At 31.7% G+C, this 24,725-nt stretch overlaps 1 protein-coding gene and 1 long non-coding RNA gene across 2 annotated transcripts; both read left to right on the plus strand.

The window, feature by feature from the left end:
• The first annotated feature begins 9,165 nt into the window (after window positions 1-9,165).
• LOC115980582 (disease resistance-like protein DSC1) lies at window positions 9,166-11,534 on the plus strand. Its single transcript, XM_031102818.1, has 3 exons — window positions 9,166-10,125; window positions 10,327-10,563; window positions 10,662-11,534. Exons 1-3 carry the CDS (start codon window positions 9,166-9,168, stop codon window positions 11,532-11,534), a joined length of 2,070 nt encoding a protein of 689 aa, XP_030958678.1.
• A 3,245-nt stretch (window positions 11,535-14,779) lies between these two features.
• LOC115981953 lies at window positions 14,780-18,645 on the plus strand. Its single transcript, XR_004089487.1, has 2 exons — window positions 14,780-14,930; window positions 18,578-18,645. It is a non-coding gene; the product is annotated as an uncharacterized LOC115981953 (long non-coding RNA).
• The last annotated feature ends 6,080 nt before the right edge of the window (window positions 18,646-24,725 follow it).

The raw sequence follows: 24,725 nt of genomic DNA on the forward strand, positions 1-24,725 counted from the left end.
AATTGACTAGAAAGGCCAACAAAATTACATTATACTAGGCGATGGCCCATGAAATGCACAGCCGTGCTATAGTTTAGAGCCAAAATAATTTATGGGATGCTCTCAACTCGTGATCAGAATTTAGTGTTTTCAAGTGGATTCATTACTTATCCCACCTTTTTAAGAAAGTCTAGTAGACATAAATTTTTCTACCATTTTAATGTAGTTGCTTGTGTAGAGAAAAAAAATTAGTAGATCAATGTGAAAGTAATAAATAGTCATTCACAATTGACAATGCTAGAGTTGTGACAAAAATTATGAATTTATGACTCAAAAAGTAGTTATTCACCCTAATAACTCCACCTACCCTGTCAAGGTATGACCATCGCCACCTCAGCATATTAACAATACCATAATGTACAAAGACATGCAAGTAGAAGAAGAGATTAGAAAAGGAAAGGGCAGCATTCATTACACACTTTTTAAAAATTAAAATCGTGAGTTGAAGATACGATTTTAAGTTGTTACATATTTTAAAAAAAAAACTGAAATCGTGAGCTGAAATTGTGTCTCGGTTATTAAAAAAAAAAGTGTGTAACAGAGTGTATAATAGCTCTCATCCAAAAGAAAAATGGACAGAAAGATAATGTAGGGAAAGAAAAGAAGAAAAATGAGATTCATGATAGAGAAGATACGGGAGAGAGAAAAGATAAAAAGAAATTGTGTCTTCCTTTCTGTTTTTGCTAAATCGTGTCTTCCTTTCTTTAAAGTTTGAAATGAATTCAGAATATGTGCGTACCCAAGAAATTTGTGTCCACTTTCCTCCTTGGTCTTTGTCTGCGGTCTGCCACGTCTGAAAATGAACCAGAATGATAAGTGACTTTCCAATAATTTGACACGTGACAAGAGTTATGTTGGGTGTATTTGTGCATTAGACGTAAACACGTAGCAATAATTTGACGCATTTTAAGGATTCAACTCTACCCCTATGTTTGGTTGGGGTGATTTTAGAGAGGATGAAAAATAAAGGAGAGAAAAGTGGAGAGAAAATGATGTCTTTGGTTGTTTGGTTGAGAGTCGAAAAGAGGAGAGATTTTGGTGAGATCCACAAGTTTTCTCTCCTCCCCTTTCAAAATACAATCTCTCCAAATTAGAGAGAAAATTGGATTGAAAAGTGGGAAAAATATTTGGACAAAATTGCCCCCATCTCTTTTAACGTTTCTGGCTTTTTTTTTTTTTTTTGGGACTTTTCCTTTCTCTTGTATAGCTGGATTTTTGTTTTTGTTTTTTCTTTCTTTGGTTTTGTTAGGACGTGGTGGGTTCTTCTTCTTTTCTTTCTTTTTCTTTTTAATTTTTAATTTTATTATTTTTTTAAAGAAAAAACTTTTGGATGATTTCTTATGTTATTTTTTGAAATTCACCTCTACACAATTTTTTTTTTTAAAGTATAATGTATTACTTTCTGTTTTATTTAAGAGGAACATGATGGTAAATTTATACAAACCTTATTTTCAACCAAACCAAAAAGTTTTCTATCCCTCCACTTTTCCATCCTCTCAACCAAACACAAATGAGGAAAACTGAAAACTTTTCTATCCTCCCACTTTTCCATTCTCCTTCTATTTTCTTTCTTCTCACTTTTCCATATTTACAATATCATGTTTTGTACTTGGGTCTATGCATATAGTTTGACTTTCAAGGCTGTTTAGTCAAGAATCAGATTAGCATTTAGCGAAGCATGAATCTTCTATGGCATGATAAGTTGAATCAGATTCAATACGGAAGCCGTCGCTTTTTCATTGATTTCTTAAATAAAATCACTAAAGAATAATTCTACAGCACCTGAAGCCCATCTGGTTAAAGGAAAATGAATGAGAAATATATTTATGAAACTAACAGGCATTTCCATCGATTTTATTGAAACAACAAGCATCATCATATTATCCGATGATTTTGATGACTCATGTTTAGTTTATCCCTCAAAAGTGTTTATACCTTGAACGTTTTTATGTCTATAAGCAAGACTAGGATATTAACAGAAGTCTTTATACCTTGAACATTTTTATGTTTATAAGCAAGACTAGGATATTAACAAAAAGAAAGTTTTGTTTATTGAGCTATCTTTTCCAAACCATTACATATTTATTTAAAAAATTATTTATATGTATCATTTAAACAAGTCATATGACTCATTAACTAACTAGTGCAACTAAAATTACACAAATTAGCAAAGTATGAAATTACTACTATCCATAAAAACAGGGATAGAGAATTGAAAAATGTATAAAATTCTAGGGTTTGGCCCGCAAAATTCTTCCTAGCCTCCCTTGATTAAGATTTTTTTTTTTGCTTGCCCTCAGTATAATTCTTTGCCTTGTAATGAAATAAAATTTAGCCCATATAACACAACAACATTTTAAAATTTAACCCAAATACTCCAACAAAATTAACCACCATGCCCATCCTTAGGCCTTTCAAAATTTTACAAGAAAAAGAAACCATTTTATCAAACCAGATTACAGATGTATTGATTTCAAGGGGAAAGAAATAAATAACTAGACTCTTGTACCACTGCTACAAAAACATTCTTCCACGAAGATACCACTGCTGCACTACATGGCCTAGCCCACTTCACAGAGGTGACGAGTCAATGTTCACGCAGTTTTGTTTCTTTGACTCTGTTTAATTTTTATCTTAACTAGAGAAGTATTCTAAAGAGCATTCACATTGGCAATTGCAAATGGGAAATGTAAGGGAAAAGTACAATCAAGGCACAAAAAGGTGTTGGCAACTGGATTTGTAAAATGTCAGAATTGCAAATTTTTTTGCAATTGTGCTACAGTGCCATCCTACATTAGGATGGCACTATAGCACAATTGTAAAAATTATAATATTTTTTAATTGATAAAGTGGAAGAGAGATGGAGAGTTGTATTGGAATATATTATATTATTTTAGTGGGTAATATATATTATTTTAATGAGTTGAATAGGAAAATAAAAATTGGGATGTTGGGTATGTTGTAAAATGGTATGGTATAACTGATAAAGTAGCTTTTTAAGATGGTAAAATAAGATATGATACAATTTTCCATTGCGAATGCTCACTATGTTCAGGGCAGGGACGAAACCTAGGTCCAATTTTTTTTTTTTGGTTATTATATATTTGATTTTTGTAATTGGGCCCTCTTTCAAAACCTTAGGTTACCTTCTCCTCAATAAGTCTAGCTAATCTCATCCAAATAGCAACTATCCAACCCAAAAACTTAATAAAAACAATAAAAATATTTACAATGGTAATTGTATTTTAGCCCCCCACACCCCCCCCAAAAAAAAAAAAAAAAAAAAACTATTTTACCACCAAAGAACTAAAATATCATGTGTTATTGGAAGAGTTAAAACTAAAATTTTTGTAACTATAGTAAATTGGTATAAATATCAGTTGACCGTTGCAAGCTATTAAAAATAAAATAAAATATTTTTATTAAGGTTATATCTCTTCAATTAAATTACTCAAATTCTCCCTGTTCCTTTATTATTTTAATAAGTTTTTTTTATATTATTTTAAATGAAGTGAGAAAAAAAAAATAGAACATTTGATATTGAGTGTATTATAAAGTGAGGTGGTAAAATAGATAGAATACCTTTTTGAGGTGCTAAAAGGTAAAATTTTTAGCACCACCACTGTAAATGCTCTAACTTTAATAAAAAAAATATATATAATTCCTAGCTAGCCTAGTATTAAAAAAAAAAAACATTATTTTGTTTATGTTTTTGTCTTGGTAAATGGTTGCATCTTAATGTATTTAGAAACAACGATTTTGAGTATTTATAATTTTTTTAATACTATATGAATGTCTATTTGGAATTTTTTTTTTCCTTTATAATTCGGCCCCGCTAACTTAAATCGCTAGGCCTGTCCCTGGCTCAAGGGAACAGCTAGATAGCTTGTGATGCTATGATTTTGAAATTAAAAAAAAAAAAAAAAATTAATAAAGAAAAAGCATAATCACAAATATAGTCAAGAGTCAAAAAAGATTTTGAAATTAAAAAAAAAAATTAATAAAGAAAAAGCATAATCACAAATATAGTCAAGAGTCAAAAAAGCTTTTGTTGTTGTGACTTGTGCTACTGTTACCAATTAATAGTGCATTGTAAAGGGAGTAACAATAGCAATTTGGGGAAAAAAGAAAAGAAAAGAAAGAGTAAATAAATGAGAATGAGATAATTTATGGCAGGTAGTGAGTAGTGTGTTGATTATTTTTTAGTAAATTGAAATTTTAAATAATTGGCAAAACCTATGAATTTTTCAATTATATTCACATACTAGTATTATGCCCGTGCGATGCACGGTTTAATAAAAAATATTTTGATAATATAATTAAATTTAATAACAAATAAAATGAAAAAAGAATTAATTCAAAATTTAAGATTAAAAAATAAATTGTACTTGTACACTTAAAAGAATTTTATTTTTATTTTTTATTTTGATATTTAAATCATTTGTTTTAGTTTTGATTTCATTCAAATGGTTATAAGTTATATCAACCATAAACTAGCATATGTATCTATATGTAACATTCTAAATTAATAATAAATAAAAATATAATACTCTAACTTAATGTAACATTCTAACTTACTAATAAAAAAATATAACACCCTAACTTAAAGTAATGTTTGTAATTGTATTGTATTTAGCCTTTAAGAACACATATATTATATTTTTTATCATAAGAAAAGCATAGATATTAATATTACACATGAAAAAATAATGAATTCAATAATTAAAATGGTTGAGAACAAAATTAAGCCAAAACCTCAATTCATTAATGAAAAAATATCCAAAATTTTAAACTTAAAAAAAAAAAAAAAAAAAAAAAAAAAAAAAAACGGAGTTAAGTAAAGATAGACTTACATAGAAATTTGGACAGATGGATTCTCTCGTATCCAATTTCATGCTTGACAACAAAAAATTTTTCTTTTAATTAAAAAATATAGATTACATGGAACAAAGCACCAAACAAAAGCCATAACAAATTAAATCCATTATAAAATATTGATGTCAACAACAAATAATCATGTAATAAGAAATTAAAAAATACGAATATATTGCTTGCTATATTGACTTCTTAAAAAAAACACTAAAAGGTGTGATCAAACATAGAATTTCAGCCTATTTATAAAACTTGTTGATAAAAATCATATTATATACAATAAAAAGGCAACAAGTACACAAAATCTATTCAATTTGATGAAAGAAAAAAAATTACCTGCAAGATTGTGGGTAGGATAGAGAGAAAAAGGAAGAATATAGCAAATAATTGTAAAGTACGTAGTAGAAATAATGAAACACCAAAAAACTATGTGTATATATAGTGGAAATTTTAGGTTATGAAGAAGATGATATGAACCCAAAAAAATAGTTTAGGTGAAACTCAAATACTTTTTTTTTTTTTTTTAACTTTATTATTAGGAAAAAGATAACATAAGATGCAAATTTATAAAATAAAATAAAATAAAAACGTAGGGACAAAAAAATGCAAGTTGTATCTTTTTTTCCTTTTACCCTTTTTTAAAACTTATCATAAAAAAAGAGAGAAGTTTGGAACGTTTATTAGCTTTTTCATCTCAAATTGGAGTTAACGGTTGCCAAAGCTCGTGAATGGTGATAACGTTTTTCCAAGTTCCAACTACTACAAACAGCAAATGTCAAATGTTTGCGCGTGTAGGAAACACAACGCAATCGGCCATACAATAAACTATCTCCGCGGTTTCAAATACTTTTTTTTTTTTACTTGTTTTTAAAGCAACGTAGGAAAAAAAAAAAAAGAAGCAAATTCGAATTTTTTTTCTTTCATGTTTTTTATCTCTCTTTTTTATTTAAATTATATCTTTAGGTAATTTTATTCTCTTGATTTTAGGTTTTTTTGTTAACATTTTAGATAGACACAACTGTTATAGTTGTAAATCAAATACTACTTTCTTTCGTTACTTAATTTTTCATATTTATCCAAATATATATATATATATATATCCATTCTTAAAATCTAAAAAGTTGTTAAAATTTCTATAATTTGGTGAAGCCACATGGTGCAACCATAGCGTCTAAACCCAACTTTTATTATATATAATATGATATCGTAAAGCACAAATAATGTTATTTTCAAAGTAGAATTTAACGAGTGATGTTATGGATAGTACAAATTTTTTACAATTTAATGTATTATTAATAATAAAAATTGTTATGTCTAAAATATTTTTATAATACTTTTATAACAATTCATAGGTGGTCCATGGTTAATTGTTATTGGTTCAAATTTGAACCTATCACTAAAATTACTTTTTTGACCTACTAATAACAACCCTTAGTAACCTGTCATTTAAGATTTATTGTGAAAGTATTGTAAAAATATTGTGGACATGACATTTTTATTAAAAAAAAATACATATATTTGTATATTTGTTTATTATGTTTTCAAAATTTATCATCACTTCATTCTCAAAAAAAAAACAAAAAAAAAAAAAAAATTATCATCACTTACACTTATTATGATATCAATTTAATTGATGAAAGTTATGTAGTAAAATTAATAAATCCTTAACATATTTCCAATTAAAATCAATATAGTTATATTAATTAAAATTTAATTACACAAATTTAATGCTTCTTTATTATTATTATTATTATTATTATTATTATTATTGTTGTTGTTGTTGTTGTTGTTGTTGTTTTTTGTCTACTTCTCTCATTTAATATAGTAGAGATAACTATTAAAAAAAGTGGGAGAAAATTCAATACGGTAGATGCATAAAAACTTTATTCTTTTTGGGATTTTCATTGAAAATTTTTTGTTTAGATTTTTCCCCCTCTCACTTGGAGTCATAGCTTCCTCCCTGCATAAAAACATGACAATTCAACCACTGTGAAAATTGGTTGCGCATGCACCATTTTGTGTTTGTAGCGTTTCTCATTACCTTTAAATCTGATCCAAATTCCAAACACAAATGGCACCCGAGGTGGGTCCCAGTGATACCACAACGTTTCATACTATGACAACGTGTGAGAACAAGCGAAAATGTAGAAGAAACAGAGAAAGTTTGAATATGAAATTTTATTTTTATTTATTTTTTAAGAATAAGTTTGAATATGAATTTAGAATGCATAAACTACACTACACCCCAAAAAAAAAAGCACATACCCAAGAAATTTCTCTGAATTTAGTAGAATGCATAAACTACACTAGACTCCAAAAATAAGCGCGTACCCAAGAAATTTCTCTCCATTTTCCTACTAGTAGTGGTTCCCAAGTTTGAAAATGAATGGTAAGCAATTTTCCAATTAGAAATTTCACATTAGATAAGGATTTGGGCCACCAACTCTCACCACTAGTATTTTTATAATAGACTAACATAGTCTTATGATGTCACAGTCACAGGAACTTAACTAACATTCAATTCCTTTACTCTGCCATTCCCATATACTCTCTCTCTCTCAAAAACCCATTCAGAAAATTCTTACTTAAACTCTTACAATTCCAATTTCATCACTTAAACTCTCCTCTTCCTTTTAAATTTGTTCTACTGTCTATCCAAATCACCATGGCTTTTCCAATCAACAAAGAACACTCTTCTTCCTCTTTCACCCACCAGTGTAGATATGATGTATTCGTGAGTTTTAGAGGTGAGGATACCCGCAATAATTTTACGAGTATTTTGATCGGCATTTTGTATCATCATGGTATTAACATCTTCCTCGATAACGAGCACTTAAGGGGTGAAGAAATTTCAGACAAACTTTTCGAAGCCATTGAAAGTTCAAGAATTTCAATCATTGTATTCTCTAAAAACTACACATTTTCCACTTGGTGTTTGAAAGAGCTTGTCAAAATTCTTGAGTGTGAAAAGAAAGGCCAAATTGTGCTACCAATTTTTTACAAGGTGGATCAATCAGAAGTACGTAACCAAAAGGGAAAGTTTGGAGAAGCTTTGACAAAACATGAAACAAATATCGAGGATAAAAAGGAAGTGTGAAAATGGAGGATAGCTCTACATGAAGCCGGTAATATAGGTGGATGGCATTGCAAAAAAGAGTATGCATTCTAACACTATTTTTGTTATCACCAAAAAATTTTAACATTAAACAACTCTCAAGTGAAGTCTTTTTTTTTTTTTTTTTTTGCCTTATTTTTTGAAAATTTGAAAGTTCATATCTTTTAATAATGTGCTAGTTAGGCTAGATAGAAAGGTAAGCACATATAACTGATTATCTTATCAATTAATTATAAGATTTTCCCACTTCAGGCAACTCTATATATTTTGAGGTTTTTAGGGTTTTTTTTTTAATATTTCAATATCAATTAAATATTATTTATTCATCTTTCTATATTATATATATATATATTGTTTAAAATTATTTTTTTAAGATGTAAAATTGCTTATTAAGTTTTTGAATTTAGGTTTTATTAACTTATCAATAATTATTCAGCACACTTATAACATTTTTTTTTTTGTCAAACAATTTATGGTTTCAGTTGAGTAAGATTTCTATGGTTTAATATTTTATGGCCTTCTTGGAATTGGTGAAAGAATGCAAAACTATTTTTTTCCCCCTTAAAAAAGAAAATCAGTTGTAATTCTACAATTTTAGGTTTTTTTTTTCTTTAATGTAATGTAGAGTCTTGGGACCCATTATAAATTCATTGCATATCCATGTAATGTTTACCAAACTTCGATCCCTAAAATATCTTAATGAATGCATTCAAGCTTGTGTCTGTCAATTAGAAGTGGATATTCAAGAAGTTTGTTTCCTTACCTAACCAATTTTTCCTGAGTCTTTATGCTAAAAGCCAAACTTTGATTTTCTAGCTGAGGAAAAAATGGTTCATACTAATAATTCTTAGATCTATGAGTTACTTGCCATTAACTTGTATTAACAATATTTCAGTCATAGTACACATGCTAAACATTTTGAATTTTAGTTCATCTTTATATTCTATTTTCTAACAAGTTTTTAATGCTTTGCAATTGGTAGCAACCCTCAATTTACTCTTATCAAAGAAGTTTTTGAAGTGATCTCAAGAGTTAAATTACATTATACGAAAATATTTGCTGTTAAGTACCCCGTTGGAATAGATTCCCGTGTGGAGGATATAAATTGTCTTTTAGATATTGATTCAAATGATGTGCGTATGGTAGTGATTCATGGCCTTCCAGGAATAGGTAAGACAACAATTGCCAAAGCTATTTATGATTTAATTGCATATTGTTTTGAAGGAAGCAGCTTTCTGGAGAATGTTAAAGAAAACTCAAGAACAAATGATGGCAAATGCCAATTAAGAGAGGCACATTATTTTGAGATCTTAGGAGGTGGAACTATGAAGGAGCTAGGTGCAATTAAAAGAATCAACATGAGAATCAAAATGCCTGAGCATAAAAGAATTCTTGTAATTCTTGATGATGTGGACAAATTAATCCAAGTAATAGATTTGCTTGGCGAATGCAATTGTTTTGCTTCTGGAAGTAGAAGTATCACCACAACAAGAGATGAAAAATTACTATCTACTCTTCAAGAAGATTATCATTTAACCTACTATAACTACAGGCTCAAGGAATTAGATAAACATGAATCTCGTGAGCTCTTTTGTCAACATGCATTCAAAGAAAACAAGCCTAAGAAAGGTTATTTAGAACTCGTAGACCAATTTTTAAGCTACGCCAAAGGTCTTCCATTAGCTTTGAAAATAATAGGCTCTGATTTGTATCCAAGAGATGATATGCACTGTTGGAAAAGTGCATTAGATAAGTACGAAAGAATTCTTAATCCAAATATTCTGCAAGTACTCAAAATAAGTTACGATGGATTGGACCAAACTCAGCAGCATATTTTCCTTGATATTGCATCTTTTCTCAGGGGATTATGCAAGGATGTTGTCGGGCATATACTAGAAAGTTGCAATTCTTATGACCCATATTATGATATTGAAATACCTAAAGATAAGTGTCTCATATTTGTTGATAAAGATGGCAATTTATCGATGCATGACTTGATACAACGAATGAGTTTGGAAATTATCAAACAAGAATCAAAAGTATCAAAGAAACATAAAAGGTTATTGTGTTATGATGATGCTTTTGAACTACAAGATACGGTATATATTATTTTGATTTATCTTTTCCTTTCTCTCGCCAAGCATATGTACTTTTGTAGTGAATATTTTTCTCATTTCTTTGTTTTTTATTTCGTTTAATGCTGAAGAAAATATAGGTTTATCCACATTTATTTTGTTTACAACTTAATAATTGTAAATTTTGTTGTATAATGTAATTATTGTAATTCTTTGTCCATTTAGGGATTAGAAGAAGTTGAAGGCATAATATTGTGCTTACCACAACCAAGAAACATGCAACTGGATTTTGGAAGGATGAAAAATCTCAAATACTTGATAGTTCGTAATTTAATTTGTGAAGATGTCGTATATCTTCCAAATGAGTTAAGGTTAATTGATTGGAATGGATTTCCTTTACCTTCCTTGCCAGCCACCGTTAATCTTCAAAAGCTTGTTGTCCTTAAAGTGCCACAAAGCCACGTTAAATTGGATGAGCATTTTGAGGAATGACCATTACCATTTATAAATTATTATATTTTTAAGTTATATTTATTGATTTTTTATTCCATCCTCTACAGAGCAGCCGGTTCACAGCTTTGAAGGATATGGATTTCACTGACTGTAAAAATATTACTATGTTACCTGATTTATTAGTGATTGCCCCAAACATAAAGAAGCTGAAACTTAAAAGATGTGAAAATTTAGTTGAGATTCATCAGTCTGTTGGACTTCTTGAAGCGCTTGAATATTGGAGTCTCAGAGGATGTAAAAATCTTAAAATTATTCCAAGAATTCTTAAGTTGAAATCTCTTCAATGGTTTTATCTCAAAGGCTATGAAAGTCTTTGGAAGTTCCCCGATATTGGGCAAAGTACGGAAAGATTAGCTCTGCCTTCGTCAATTGGAAATCTCACTAGCGTTCAAGATTTAATTATCCATTCTAAAAACCTTAATGATCTATTTCAATGTTGTCCCTTCGCTAAAGGAATGCGGTATGGTGGTAGATGGGGTTTTCGAGTTGAAATGATCCAAGCTCAATCAATAAGGGAATTCGTTGAACATATAATTGAACCCCCAAAGGAATTACTTGTAGAAAGAGTGAACAAAGATGAATTCACACTGTATGCAGTATTGGCTATGAATATTCTTTTGGATGCACGGGAGGATGCTTTGTTTTCAAACGCTAAACACAGCATAAACCAGCTAGTACATCATCTTAACAATCATTATGACTCTTACGTGAGATCACTTGATAGGCAAAACAGGGAAAGGGCTTGGTTCAAGCCAGCTGACCGATGGGTAAAGCTTAATTTTGATGGGTCATATGACCAAAAGAATGCAGGCTTGGCTGCGATTCTCAAAGATGAACGTGGGAATGGCAGAGCAGTCAGACATGGCATAAACATCAACGGCAAGATGGGCAATGCCATTGGCCAAACAGGACAGACTTGAGCAAGTTGTGATAAAGAGTATAAAGGTATGCACTCCAAATATTTGACAAAATGTTATTATGTTCTGAATGAATGACCTCACTCTCTTACTTTTTGAGAGACGAGTTTTAGTGTTTACGTATATATATAATGGTAAAATTCAGTAAACATCACACAATTGGATTGCTATCTCTCTTCCTTAGTGTAGTTGGATGAATCTGATCTAGTGATAATTTTTGTCTTGTTAGCTTGTTGTTGACCATTTCTCTTTGGGTTGCTTTGCTTGAATTTTGTCATCATATTCTGAGCCAACAGAAAGTGACACAGCTAGCTTCATCAACTTCGTTGCAAGCCTAACGTGTGGGGTTCACTAATTCTGTAGGCCACTCAAAACTAGGAGCTAGGAACTTTGAAAATAGTTGAAAAAAATTCCTAATTATCTAACCTTAGCACCACTCAAAACATGTATATAGAGACATACAAATATGGCTGGGTGTGGGTACTATTTGTATGTATCCGCGTCAAATTGCGTACTTTTGCACTGAAATCAAAGCATGTCTTCTATATGTCAATGGAGTGACAAAGGTGGTGTTTGCTACGTACATTTAAAAACTGAAAATATGAATATAAAAATATGTGTAAAAACATGTGTAAGTAAAAAAAAGTATGTAAAAATATGTGTAATATTGTTTAAAAACTAAAAATATATGTTTTAAAAACTGAAAACATGTTTTTGAAAATATGTGTAAAAATATGTCTAAGTAAAAAAATATGTGAAAATACACGTAATATTATTTAAAAACTAAAAATATGTGTTTGAGTAAGTATACCAAACGGAGCCAAAACCACCCATAAAAGCTAAGAATAGACAAAAACCACAAGAACTTGAACCAGTGGTTCTAAATCCAGCATGACAATTGCAAAATGACAACAATAGACAATGCATGCATGAGATGCAATTGGTAGATTTGTGATTTTTTTTTTTAGACAAATTAAATCTTAACCACACGTTAGTTTTACAATTCCATCAAACTCATTTTCATCACGTAACCATCATTATGTATTGAAGGGAATTTCAGCTTTATGTATGGGGTTCACTAATTCTGTAGCCCACAGCCACATAAGATGTGGTCTGGGGTCGAATCACCCTAGTCTGATTTTGCCTGTAAACTTTCAAAAAACGGCAAAGATGGCCTTGACCTCTTATGCTGCATGTAGGAAGCTGACTTCAATACATATCTACTTTCGAAGAAATGAGAACCTCTTGATTTAACTTCTAAGAATATGTCAAGGTACCCTTATTACATTGAAACATCTTCTTGTTTCATTTGCATCTTTTCATTCTTGTATCACTTCTCTCTCAAATTAACTGTCTTATTCACATGATGGGTACCGATCCAATTTGAAAGGACATTAATGTAAGGAAAAATCAGAATTAATGAAAGAAATAGTCATGCTTTTAAGTTGTTTAAAAAAAAAAAGTTGTTAAGTTATAAAGGTGAATGTACGATTAATATATTGGCATATAATAAACCATACAAAGAAATTATTTCATTTACTATGCAGCTAAATTCAGCTCTTTTTAATTGAAAAAAACTTATAAAATTTTTAAAGAAAATTTGTTTGAATGTCATTGGACAAGTATGTGCTGCTAATATACTAAACAAATATTTTTCATTTTCTTTGCTTACTGAATTTGTTCAACATGATATGAAAGTATTTCTATTTCTCAAGTGGCATATGATTTTTTAAACTGACAAAGATCAATATCTAGTGGATCATACTTAAAGGTTACTTGTAGGTTGTAGCTGAATTAGGATTATTGGATGATTTGAGCCTTACTTTTATGGTTAATAAGTAAGGTATGGTCTTTTGACCAAATTGTACCTCCTACCAAATTATTACATGGTGGAAATTGAGGTCTTGGTTTTAATTTTATTTTTATGTGAATATGGAGGTATTACTTCTGCAAAATGTATTATTTTAAAAAAGAAAGACTTTTAAAATACATCATGGTGGACATGAATACGTTTATTGCCTACTACCCCATATTGTCTGAGGTGTGAATTACTTTTGGCAAAATACGTCTATTTGGACTTTGGTCTATCAATTTATAGCTCTTAAGACCAGTTCTGAAAGTTCATCACATGCTAGGGTCTAGAATATTGTTTCATGTGTCCAGCATCTCTTGGTGTTGCTCCTTTTGAAAGAACTCAGGTTCAAATACAGTTTGTTGCCCCTAAGTTCACATGATAGCATACTAGCAATATAATTTGATTTCAATATGGGAGTAGTCATGAGGTTCCTCTAGGCTGAGATTGACTGCATATGCTTCGTTGTAATTTTAGCTGGAATGATTTAAGGCCTTCTGTATTGCTGTTTTGTTAAATCTGACAAAATATAAATAAGGTTAAACATTGATTGATAATCTAGTAGGCCAAATTTGGAAGAAGTTGTCTTTTCCACTGAAATATGAGTTTTATGTTATTCTTGTCAAAAAATAACAGTTATTACTCCATGTGTACTTGATCATATCTTATGTTAGAGACTAACTGGAAGCTTTCTCTTGAATTGATATCCCTTAGCACTACATTTTCATCTTCACTTCACCTAAAACTAAAAGTCATGAATTACAAATGATTGGAATTATTGACTGGACATACTTTTTTTTGGAGGGAGGGGGGGGGGGGGGGGGTGTTGTTATTGTATTGCTTTTTGGTTAGTCATTTAGGAGCAGATAATCTTTTCTTATCCAACTGGTCTCCAGAAACTGGAATCCACTTGAAGAGCCAACCAATCGGTTGACAGGAAGATGCAAGTCCAAATGCAAGCACCCCATTGCCCCCCAATTCAGCCTCTCAATACTGGCAAACTGCTTCAGAAACTCCATATCAACAATTGATGGACTATGGTAAACCTTATAATTATTAAAAACAGCTTGCTCTTGAATAACTCCTTCAATGTGTTCTCCAGTTGCCTAGCATTAAATTCATTGAAGACTTGACAAATGAAAAGTTTTAAAAATGAGTGTTTTCTTCACTTTTTCATCCACACCAAAGATAGATCTTGCCCCAGATTTTATCATAAGTAAGAATGCTATGACTCTGGTTACAAATGGCTTTGATCAACCCATAGATGACTTTACCATGCTGTCGTTGTTGCATAGCTCAGTGGCCAAGGCTAAAGCTCCTAGTGTATACTTTAACAGGTTCACCCATAATGGCTGCAGTTAGTGGGACTTTACTTGACCAAAAAAAAAATTGCTGCAAGAAAGTCAATGCAAGGGTGCAACAACATTCGTATTTAGATGAAATTGAATGAACATTTTAATGTTGTTACATATAGACCTTCTCCACCTTAGAACCATCAGCAAAAAAGTAAAGTCACCATCCAGGATGCATGACAATGTTTTGGAAAGGTAGTTGTGAGTCAATTTTCGTCTTATACTTTCTGTTCAACTGTGTTTGACTGTTTGTCATTTACAACCTTCTTTCCCTATATGGCAACTGTGTTATCATCCTTATGAATTACAATGAGTACAACGGAAGTACACATAATTTTAAATGCTTTGATTTCCTTGTAATGAAATCCATCAATGTGTAATAGATTTTATTTTTAGGACGTTTTTATATTGCAATTGTAGAAACAGACCCTTTCTACATGTGCTAAAGGGCTGTTTTTGGGGGGGGGGGGGGGTGCTTGTACACTTGGGGGGGGTGGGGAGGGGGAGGTGCTTGTACACTTGGAAGAAAAATTATGGTGCTATCTAAAACACATTATCTAATAAACATGGTCACATAGAAAATGCCTATGTGATTTGAAATACATTAAATGACCAAGAAGAAGAACTATATTTCAAGAATCTAAGAAGTGGGTTTCAATAATTTGATTATGTGCTTTGAATAACCCAAAATTAGAGAACTTAAAAGACAAACATTTTAACAAGGACACTGGCTAAATAGGTAAACTATTAACATTTTATCCTAATGTTTTTATTTGTATGAAGGAGCTTTATGCTTTGGAAACATGCAAACTTGTTTGCAGAGTAGATACATGCTTTTAACATTTGAGTGGAAGGGCAAAGACGAGCTTCAATTTCAATACAAGTACCTGATAGCCCCCACAATACTATCTTAGGCCATTGAGGTATGTTCATAACTATTACTTTGTTTGTTACTCTGCTTGGGATGTTCTTGAATTTAACTAAAGAAAACTCTATCAAAGTATGACTAACCTTCTTTCAAATCAAACTAAAACTTACTTTGATATGTAGGTTAATAAAACAGCCACCAGAAACAAGCCTTGTCAAAGGTGATTGTCCACAAGTTAGCTTGTAAGTGGCCTGGTTGCAAGATTCTACTGCCTGGCCAGGGCATGTAAAGCTTAGTGGGGGTAAGGGCACCCAAAATTAAAAGCAATAACTTATAAATTAGCATGCTTGGTTTACAGATTCTTATAATCACCTTGTCACCAAATTAATCAACTTCTTTATTTCTACATAGGAATATGTTTTAAAACAATTTGATGATATATTCTTAAATTACTCTCTTCTTGCTTAGCCATCGTATCTAGGTCAATTTTTTTATGTATGTTGCCTGTCTATAATGCACACTTTTTTTCTTTTCTTTTTTTCAATAACATAACCTACAGTCTTTTTTTTAGGGTGACAATAGCTTCTTTGAAGGAAAATATATTTGTATTGAGGATAAGATATGTCTACAAATAAAATTACAGAGCAATTAAAAATTTTCTTAATAAAGATCAATAATTTTTTATGGTGTACCACTGTCACCTTAATCCCATCACAACCTCTGGCTTTTGATGGGATTAAGTGGTTGTGATATCTGCAAAAACTCTAGGGACGTACAATACAAAGAATTACTGATGTATGTAATAATAAATATAAGATATTCCAATCCAATGGGAGGCAACAGCCACCCTAGCCTTCCTTTGCTTTACCTTCCATCATGGTCTGTTTAATTTGTACAGCCCCTGCAACATCAATTGAGGTGCTTAAGAGGGGACACTAGAAATTGCAATTATTATTATCTTTTTTTTTTTTTTAATCCTACTTATGAGACTTATATCTTCATCTTCTTTTTTTGGAATTGTTGCTCTCTTGCCATAGTTACTATTCTACCTAAATGTGATGTGACCTAAGCATTGTTGCAATACCTTAGGAACTGAGCACTCTGAAAATTTCTTCTTATTGAAGAAAATTAAATTTACAGTCTAATTAATCATCATTCTATATCAATTATCCAACTGATAAAAAGATGGCAAAAAATTTCTTATGCAGTAAAAAAAAATTATTTCTTGTAACTTGTGCATGTTTAAATGTGTGTGTGTGTTTCAATTTCCTAACCTTTTGGTAATTGTTGCTGTTAGGTTCTAAAGTTTAGGACTTTATGTATTTAGAACTCTAATTTGTATTGTTGGCAAACCATGATCAAAACAATGTGTTTAGAAGTGTTTAAAGCTAGCTCAAAGTTGTATGTCAATGTAAAGTTGGAATCGAGTGTAAAGCAGAAAGCACTGTGGCTTTCAGCCTGGCTCGATCGATCGAAGCTTAGGCTCGACCGATCGAAGCTCGGGCAGATTGCTTTTCTGCAGAATTTTCCAACTCAGCCCTAGTTGTTTTAAAACGTTTTTAGGGTTTCTTATTTGTCCTAAGTATAAAAGGCAAACCCTAGCCGCGTTTTAGGGTTGCTCATATTACGGTTTGTGTAAATCTCTTGTGAGATCTAGAGGAGTTTTCCTTTACACAAACTTAGGGTTTTCAAGGAGGAGATACTCTCTACACCTTGATGATCAAAACAGTTACTGCCATTAAAGTTTAAAGAATACACAAGCGGGGGTGCTTGTAGCTGGTGGGAATCCAAGAAAGTAGGAGTCCGTGGATTCGGAGCTTGCACGTGGTCGTGTCAGTAAGTTCTACTGGTTGGTAGCATTAGGAAGTCGAGCGGGGGTGCTTGTAAGTCCTTTTGTATGAACTTCGATTCTTTCAGATAGTGAATTCAAGTTTACCTTGAGGATAGCTAGGTTAAATCCTCCCCAGGTTTTTGCCGGTTTGGTTTCCTGGGTGATCATATCGTGTGTTATTTATTTTCCGCTGCTTTGCATGATTTGATCTTTATTATTGTGATAACCTAGACTTGTTTAATTGGACTAAGTAACAACTTGGCTAATTACCTAGGTTTAATCAATTGTTTAAGGGGTCTAAAAACTATCAATTGCTATTATAATTTGGTTTCAATACGGGATTGATCAAGTCACTTTGCTATGAGTTTGGTTTGCATATGCTTCATTGTAATTTTATTTAGTATGATTTAAGGCCTTCTACATTAGTGATTTGTTAAATATCAGAATGTATAAATAAGATCAACCATAGACTGATATTATGGTTAGTCAAGTTGGACCAAGTTGTTTGATCTACTAAATATGAGTTCTTTACTGCGCTTCTCAAACTTATGATGTTTATAACTTCTTGTCCACTTGAATGTATGAATTTTACCCTCGATCTTGTTTGTCTTTTTCTCCAATTGTATTCCTAGGAAAATTCAATGAAGATTGACTTTCCTTTTAACTTTAGTAGGAATAAAACTAATAATTACTTTGTAGTTGCTTCTTAGTTTTTCATTGATATGGTTTACCAGCTAGAAGCAGTCCCCTGAATTTACATCCCTTAGTCTCACAACCCTTTTTGCGGGTGTGAACGGCGTTCTCACTTTTCCTCTTCACCAAAGTTCCATTTCTCTTTTTCTCTAAATTAAAGGCTTCAACATGGATTTTAGATTTCATTGATATTCATATTCAAATCAAAAACTGCCCAACAAAGTATTCCTTTCTTGATAGGGCTCCCATAAATCTTTACATACGATTCAGAATCAATGTTCTAAATAGTAGGTTTGAAGTAACTGGTTGTGTTTAAACTAACTACTTTTTGCATTATATCAAGAACATTTGATATTATTATGTGGAATCATCTTCTCTCATTGCTTCTTTATGGAAAAAATTATGTTACCTTCATCTCATAATGTAAGGGTGCCTGTTTTGTCAATGCAGATTGTTATGTCTAACCCAGTGTCTCACAAGCAAAGAGATCCTGAGGCAAGGCGTGATCATCCATCTTGCATTTCATAGAATAAGCGAAGTAGAGTAACAGCCAGAGACAGACCTAAAAATGCCACCACCACAATTGTGACTACTGCAGCAACAATACCTACAGCTACATTGAAATATGTTGGTGCCAACAATAGCTCACCATATCCACCATGATGTCTCTGCAACAACCAGAATGGCAGCAACAGTAATACTCCCACCATGATACTACCCATCTTTCCAACCATGCTGTTTGATACAAAAGGCAAAGAGAGTATAGCACCAGCCAAAAGTACAATAACAGGGGTGTCCTCAAGTGCTTCAAAGACAACTATGAATCCTTTTGCAGGTGCCTGTTGTACTTAACTGGCACCAAAATAATTATATGGCAATGGATTATGGTTGAAATTTTGTTGAAGAGTTTTCTCTATTTTCAAAAAATATACTATTTTCTTTATTTGTGAGGTGTGAGAATGGATCAATATTTAACCGCTTTTTTGGATGCTGTGTTTGCATTCCTGCCACTGGCTCGCCAAAACTGACCTAAGCTCACCAATAGAATAGTCATATTTCTGTTATTGAAGTTACCGGTTGGAAGTGTTATATGTTGTTAAAATTAAAGCTAGTTGTGCATGCGCTGTAACATATTAAAGTTCCTCTTCTTGTACATAATTGGCATAGATTTATAAATATCTCTATGAACGCAATTCTATCAAATAGTGCAAATTACTTCAATTTCCTCTTTATCTCTTTTTTCTCTTTTAACTTCTTTATCCTTCTTCTACATTACTGACCTGAGCCAAAAAGTTCTCATGTAGGCAGCATTTGTCTGTATCCAGATAGTTTTTTGGTTTTCCTTCCTAGGTTTGAGATACTATAGTGAAATTTCAACATCTGAAAATGCCAACACTCCCATTTACAAAATTGTACGACTGCCTTTGGGATTTGAATCTACCTTGGGGTCTTTGATTATAATACATGGAAATGCAGCAGTAAAATTGACTGTTCCATGTGTTGTACTTGGATGTATGCATGTGCTTTGAGTTTCAAGGCTGCTTAGTCAAGAACCAAATTAGCGTTTAGGGAAGCTAATTCGAATCAGATTGAATAGGAAAGACGTCGGTTTTTCATTGATTTCTTAGATAAATCACTGAAAAATAATTCTAGAGCACTGTGGTGTGGATTAATTCCATTTTCACCAGTACTGAAAACAGCTCTATAAACAGACCCAAAAGCTCCCTTCCCTATCAAATTTGTCGCGTCAAACCTGTTTGTCGCAAGCCCGGAGTAAGATAGCCTTGGCGGTGAACTTCGATTGTTGTCTTTCTCCTCTTTAGGGCGATCACTGCACATACTAAACACAATGCACACACAAGCACAATGAAAAAAGAGGTTGGAATAATGACTTTTAAGCACTAAATCCGTATTCGACTATTTATTTGTGACACAAAAATGAAAAAAGTATATATATTAAAAAGAAATAATAATGATTTCTTTTTTTTGAAAAAAATTATGAAGTAAAACACTAAACAAATATTATTTTAAGTAATAACAAAAAAAAAAAAAAAAAAGCCTATGTTTTTATTTTATATATATAATTTTTATTTTGAGAATCTAATTTATAAGTGAATAAAGCAATTTGAAAATCAATAAGACAATAGCCCTATTTTTTAGGCAATGTTTTAATGGGGGTTAAAGTTGTATTTTTACTGGATTTTCCTTTAGTCTTATCCCTACTTAAACATAGGGGTGTAGAGCATTTTTAAACCAAAAAAATGAGGATCCCAAACAGTAGAACCCTTTTAAATAGTAGTATAGATATATGTGGGAGGGAGGAACTCGAGGAGCAAAGGTACGAGGCTTTAAGACATCCTGAAGAGACAATTGGGCCTCATTCTTCATCAGATTGGGTCCAGCCTAGACAAGGCAACCAAATGCCGAAAACCAAGTGTTCAGCCCAAGGAGAGAGCTTCCCCAGGGAAACCAGCGTCCTAACCGAAAACCAACATGATAGAGGGCTAAAGAAAAGAGTAGAGATGTGCAGGTAGGGGAAGAAGGAAGCTTCTTGATAAAGCACCCATCACCTTCACATTAAATGCACTGTACCAACTCATAAACATGGCAAAACGGGTTAGAATTTTCTGACTAGACTCGAAAAATACTTGACTCGAACCTGATTTTTTGACCCGAAGCAAAAACGAGTTGACCCATGACCCAACCTGTGTTTTTTACGGGTAAACCTGACCCGACCCATGACTTGACCCGAACCTGAACCCGAACCATTTTTAAAACTTTTTTTTGGTAAAAAAATAATAAAATTAAGACAATATTGGTTTAATTGTTTGTTGTGAGGTTTAAGGGAACAATTGAGACATTTACATAACTGCATGCAAATTAATTAAAAAATGAATAATTGAGCATTCTGTAATGAGTAAAGATTTTTAGATATCAAATAGTAAAGTACATGCCAAGATAATCTTGTAACAATAGAGTTAAAAACATAGATTTAAAATTGTAGACATATGTGAGATCACAAGTGTAAAAATAGTAAAGCCAAAGTATCAAATTAGCATAAATTATGACTACTTAGACCTATTTTTTAACAATTTATGTCCAAAATAAATTGCTTTCAAAATAAATTATAATATTTCCTAGAGTGTGCATTGCTTAACAATGATATGATATTCATAAAAGAGACCATGTATAAATAAGTAAACAATCAAACTTTAATGTATATCTCAAATTGAAATAGAGTGCTAACCACAATTGATAATAGATTATAAAATTAATTTTAAAGATTGTAAATTTCTAATTTGTTTTTATTCTTTGTCAAATGAGCTATCCAATAAGTCAATTGTAATTTTTTTTTTTAATATATTTTGGGATGTTGATATTGAGTAGAAATAAAACTTGTGCGTTTGTTTTACTTATTTTTGTGTTATTTTGTATAATTTTAAAATTATTGAATAAGTATTAATAAGTTTAACTGAGTTCATTCTTGATATAAGTAATGAATTTAAAGTAATGCACTTTACATCAAGTAATTTGTTGCATGACTTTTCAAATGACAAAAACATGTTGTTTTTTTTATATAAAAAAAAATTCATGTGAAAAATACGACCCAACCCAACCTGCAACCCGATTGACTCGAACCCCTTTTTAACCCACTTAAAATGACCCGCAACTTGTTTGACCTGCAACCCAATTGACCCAACTCGACCCTCCCATTTTACCATGTCTACCAATTCAACTTGCCACATTTAATGACAAAATGACCCCTGAACAGTGTTTTTACAACTTGCAACCTACTCTATCTCCACCAGCAAGGCATTGATGGGACAAGAATCCCAGCAAGGATCTGTAGCAGTCCAAGTGAAAGGCTAGGATGCAACCCCAACAACTATATAAAGGAAGGAAGCTCCCCCAAAAGAGTGGATCAGTAAATAAGAGAGAGAGAGAGAGAGAGAGAGAGAGAGAGAGAGAGAGAGAGAGAGAGAGAGAGAAATCATTATAGAACCGAGAAACATAAAATCAATAGAGTTATATTCCTCGGCCTGTCTGAGGAAAAAATTTAAAGAAAAAAAGCCGACCTTTCTCTTCATCTTAACATTTAAACTATTTTGTTATTCTTGTTAACTTTCTTTACCTCAAATTACTAAACCGGAATTAGTAAAAGGATTAAAGGTTGATCATAGCTATCCACCTCTACAAATTAATTGTAACGGGCCTCCATCCAAGCCCATTCTTGCATTAAGGGCCAAATCATTTGTACTGACCCCCTACAATATATATATATATATATGTGTGTGTGTGTGTGTGTGTGTGTGTGTGTGTTATGAAATGCAACGGTTGTGAGAAAAACATGATAACTGAGTGTTGAATCTAGGATAGTATGGATAGGTTGTAGAGATCCAACTCCTCTATCAGCTCTAGGACTAGCTGTCCTCCTGATATTGTAAATTGGTTGCAGAGATTCTTGTTGCAATGTTGTTAAAACCATTAATGCTCTCACCAAGAGTGAAGAAGATGAAAAATTAATAATTCAACTAATAAATCAAATTCAAAACCCTGAACTGCAAAAAGAATATTTGGATAGGTTTAAAAAAAATTTGATAAGAGATGAAACTGGTGAAAAACCAAAATCTACTATAAGCTTTGAAGAAACTTTGGAAAGATTCAATAAAAAGAAATCTAAAGAATTAACTGTTAATGATCTCCAACATGAAATTAATATTGTTAAACAAGAGATAAATGAATTAAAACATGAATTTAAAAGCATGAAAAGTGATTACAATAATCTCAAACAAGAATTGATAATGTTAAAAATTGATAAAGATCTTAATAAATCCAATAATGAACAAGAAAAACAAGATGAGCACAATGATGGAGCTGAATCCAGTCAACAGGCTCTTCTTTCTGATAAAGGTATTCCTGATACTTTCACTGATCCTCAACTTGCTTTTGTTAATAAAATACTTCCTCCAAAATGGTTTACAAAAGTTAAAATTGTTGTTTCTCCTAATTATCATTTCATTGTTATTGCTATGATTGATTCTAGTGCAGATATGAACTGTATCCAAGAAGGGTTGATTCCTTCAAAATATTTTGAAAAATCCACTAAAAGATTGGTTTCTGCTAATGGTTCCCAAATGAAGATCAAATATGAATTGAATAATGCTCATATTTGCCATGATAATGTCTGTTTCGAGATTCCTTCTGTTGTTGTTAAAAATATGACTAATAAAGTGATTCTTGGTCTACCATTTATAAATGCTTTATATCCTTTTCTTGTTGAACATGATGGAATTACTACTAATCCTTTTGGACAGAAAGTAAAATTCAAATTTGCTTCAAAGTTTGAAATTAATATTGATAATCTGTCTTATAAGAAAAATTCTCCCATGAATGAACTTATTCAAGAACTAGTGATGAATTCTTGCCAATATTTCACTGATGATTTTAAAGGTAATTTTCATAATACCAAAATATTAAATACTATCAATTATCCTAACATTCTCATTGATTCTTTGCAGGAATCTGACAATGATACGTGGATAAATACCACTAATAAGTGGGATAATAATAATAATAATATTCATATTTATACCACTAGTAAGTGGATTATTATGGAAAAGAAAAACAAGGGAAAAGCTCCTACACAGGACTATTCTCAAAACAAAAGACTCCTAGCGGGACCTTTTGCAATGCATGAAGGTGCATCTTCTGGGGTAAAACCCAGCGGATCAACATCCCTTCAGGGATATGTCCCAGCCAAAATGACATATTCCAGTGGTGACATGATAATTGCTTTACAGGAAGTCTTATCTAGATCCTTACAATTTCGTAATGGAGTCTATAGTGAATTACCAGATTCTATCAAATATATTCTTGATAATCTCTACGCTGTTTTTACTAGAAACAATCGTTCCCTATTTGAAAAAACCCTCCAAGCTCTCGAAATCCACCTTGTTAATCTTACTGCTCAGAATGAAGCTTGTATAAGCCACTATGCTAACCTTATTTCAGATAAAATCCTTGCTTCGGAAAATGACCTTGTTTTAAACCTTGTTCCAAGAAATATTCTTATTTCAGAAAATGAGGCTTTTAGAACCCATCTTGTTGACCATCCAAATATTACAATTGATTCTTACATTAGTCAACTCTTTGGCAAAGAAGATATCCATTCAAAGGATAAAATGACTATAATGGGCACTGATTATGCTAGATTGAGCCATCAGATATACAATCCCGTATTCTGAGAAGTAAGGCTATGTTTAGGTCTTTCGACCTATGGTTCAAATGTTTTAAGAAACTTGTTACAGCCACTATTCCTGATCCCAATGAATTAGATGAAGGTGATAATGTCTTTATTCAGCTTGATTGGGAAGAACACTTTGGGAGTACTCTCAGAGTATATGAAAAGAAACACCCATTTCCTGGCCTCTTGATAAATTATGATGATGGTGCAATTGTTGCTAATGATTCAGATGATGATGATGACAAGGACCCTATCTGGCTTTCACAAATATTTGAATATGTTTTTATCAGATCTATAAAATTAACAAGCCATTATCAAGCCAGCCAACTCCCACAAATTATTCAGGATGCTATT

This window comes from Quercus lobata, chromosome 3 (genome assembly GCF_001633185.2).
Source record: "Quercus lobata isolate SW786 chromosome 3, ValleyOak3.0 Primary Assembly, whole genome shotgun sequence".
NCBI lineage: Eukaryota > Viridiplantae > Streptophyta > Magnoliopsida > Fagales > Fagaceae > Quercus > Quercus lobata.